General features: G+C 33.8%; 1 protein-coding gene across 1 annotated transcript; it reads right to left on the bottom strand.

Moving 5' to 3' along the window:
* Positions 1-390: 390 nt before the first annotated feature.
* On the bottom strand, positions 391-1,326 carry LOC149491260 (uncharacterized). The gene has a single exon (XM_089700216.1). The coding sequence runs from the start codon at positions 1,318-1,320 to the stop codon at positions 391-393; it is 930 nt and encodes a 309-aa protein (XP_089556342.1). The 5' UTR covers positions 1,321-1,326.
* Between the last annotated feature and the right edge of the window lie 249 nt (positions 1,327-1,575).

Here is a 1,575-nt window from a genome sequence, read left to right on the forward strand (position 1 = left end):
CATGTCAGTTTTAATTTTACAAAACATATATGTAACATCATATTATATTATAGTAATATGCCAAAGAACTGTCCTGTGGTTTTTACGCGACAACCCTCCATGGGTTTTTATCGTCCATATATTCCTTAATACTGTAATAGGCTCTCTGAACTAATTTTTTATATAAGTTTTAAATTTAGAACTACTAAACTCTTTAATATTATGAGGAATTCTGTTGTAAAAAGCGTATACCTTGGCCCATAAATGAATTTTTAACTTTAGCTCGCCGGAAAAATGGCATTTCATTTTATTCTAATAATTCATCAACCCCAGGCATATCACAATCATCCCCATCCTCGCTTTCATCAGATGAATTATTTAAATTAATTATAATTCGTTCTGATATTGCGTCTAAAGCTGCGTCTCTACCCTGATATTTGCTTTCCTCCTCAATAGCATGCAGACAAACTTTTCTCCATGATTTTGTATTGAGTTATGATATGGTGCGTTGTCAACAACAACAACACTATTTGGTTGTAAGTTGGGTATTAATTGAGTTTGAATCCACCTTGAATAGTTGTCATAATTCATATTGTCGTGGTAATCTCCACTTTTTTGGTTGGCTTTAAACATAAGCAATGCATTTGGTATAAAGCCATCCATTCCACCAGCATGAACAATGATTAAGCGGTTGCCTTTCGATATATGTTGCTTGAAACCTGAAGTGCTTCCATCTGACCAAGATTTTGAGAGGGTATGTGATGTATTTATATAAGTTTCGTCGGTGTAAACAATTGGTCGGCGTTGTTCACGATATTCAGAAATTTTCATCAAATAATTAATTCGCAAGTATCTAATTTCGTGTTTTTCCATAAGAAGATTCCGGTTATCTTCTGTTTGCTTCCAATTAAAACCTAATGACATGACGTGTTTTCGTAACGTGCTGACACAACCTTTATAATCGATATCTTCTTTCAATTTTGCGTGCAAAGTTTTCAAAGTGGGAACTTCTTTATTTGTGGTGTGGAAGTCATGAATTGTTCTTCTGATAACTTGCTGATCAAAGTTATCGATTACTATTGTAGGTTTACGATTCGGTTTCTTTTTAGGAGATTTAAATGTTACTTCCTGATCTGAAGGACAACATTTGCTTTCTGATACTACCTTTCTGACGGATGCTATTGAAATTCCTGTTGATTTAGCAACTAATTGAGTGGGGGTCATAATACTGCTCGGGTTGTTATTACACTCATTTTCGAAATATTTGTACAAACAGTACAAAACTTCTTTAGTTTGAGAAGTCAAAGGCTTGCCTCGACCATGTTTTGACACTGGAGCCATTTTGAATTAACATGTAGAGAACTGTAGAGGGGTTGTAAACTTAAAGACGATTCGGATTGTAATGATTTTATTTGCACACAGTTCCCGTATTTATACAAAAAATCGACCAAAAACAAAACCAATCAGAATTCTAATTTTGAAATTGAAATTTAGAATGCGCTCTGATTAAGAAAAAGAATGCGCCGGCTTGTACACAATATGATAATATATATATACTCTATGCATGTCTCCCATAAACAATATAAAGTTACAACA

The sequence above is a fragment of the Colias philodice genome, chromosome 1 (assembly GCF_061535455.1).
Source record: "Colias philodice isolate Cphi_HAF_F1 chromosome 1, ilColPhil1 Martin Lab GWU primary, whole genome shotgun sequence".
NCBI classification, from domain to species: domain Eukaryota; kingdom Metazoa; phylum Arthropoda; class Insecta; order Lepidoptera; family Pieridae; genus Colias; species Colias philodice.

Excerpts from the sequence above, each read along its gene's own strand:
- LOC149491260 (XM_089700216.1), bottom strand. The coding sequence starts at position 1,320 with ATGGCTCCAGTGTCAAAACATGGTCGAGGCAAGCCTTTGACTTCTCAA.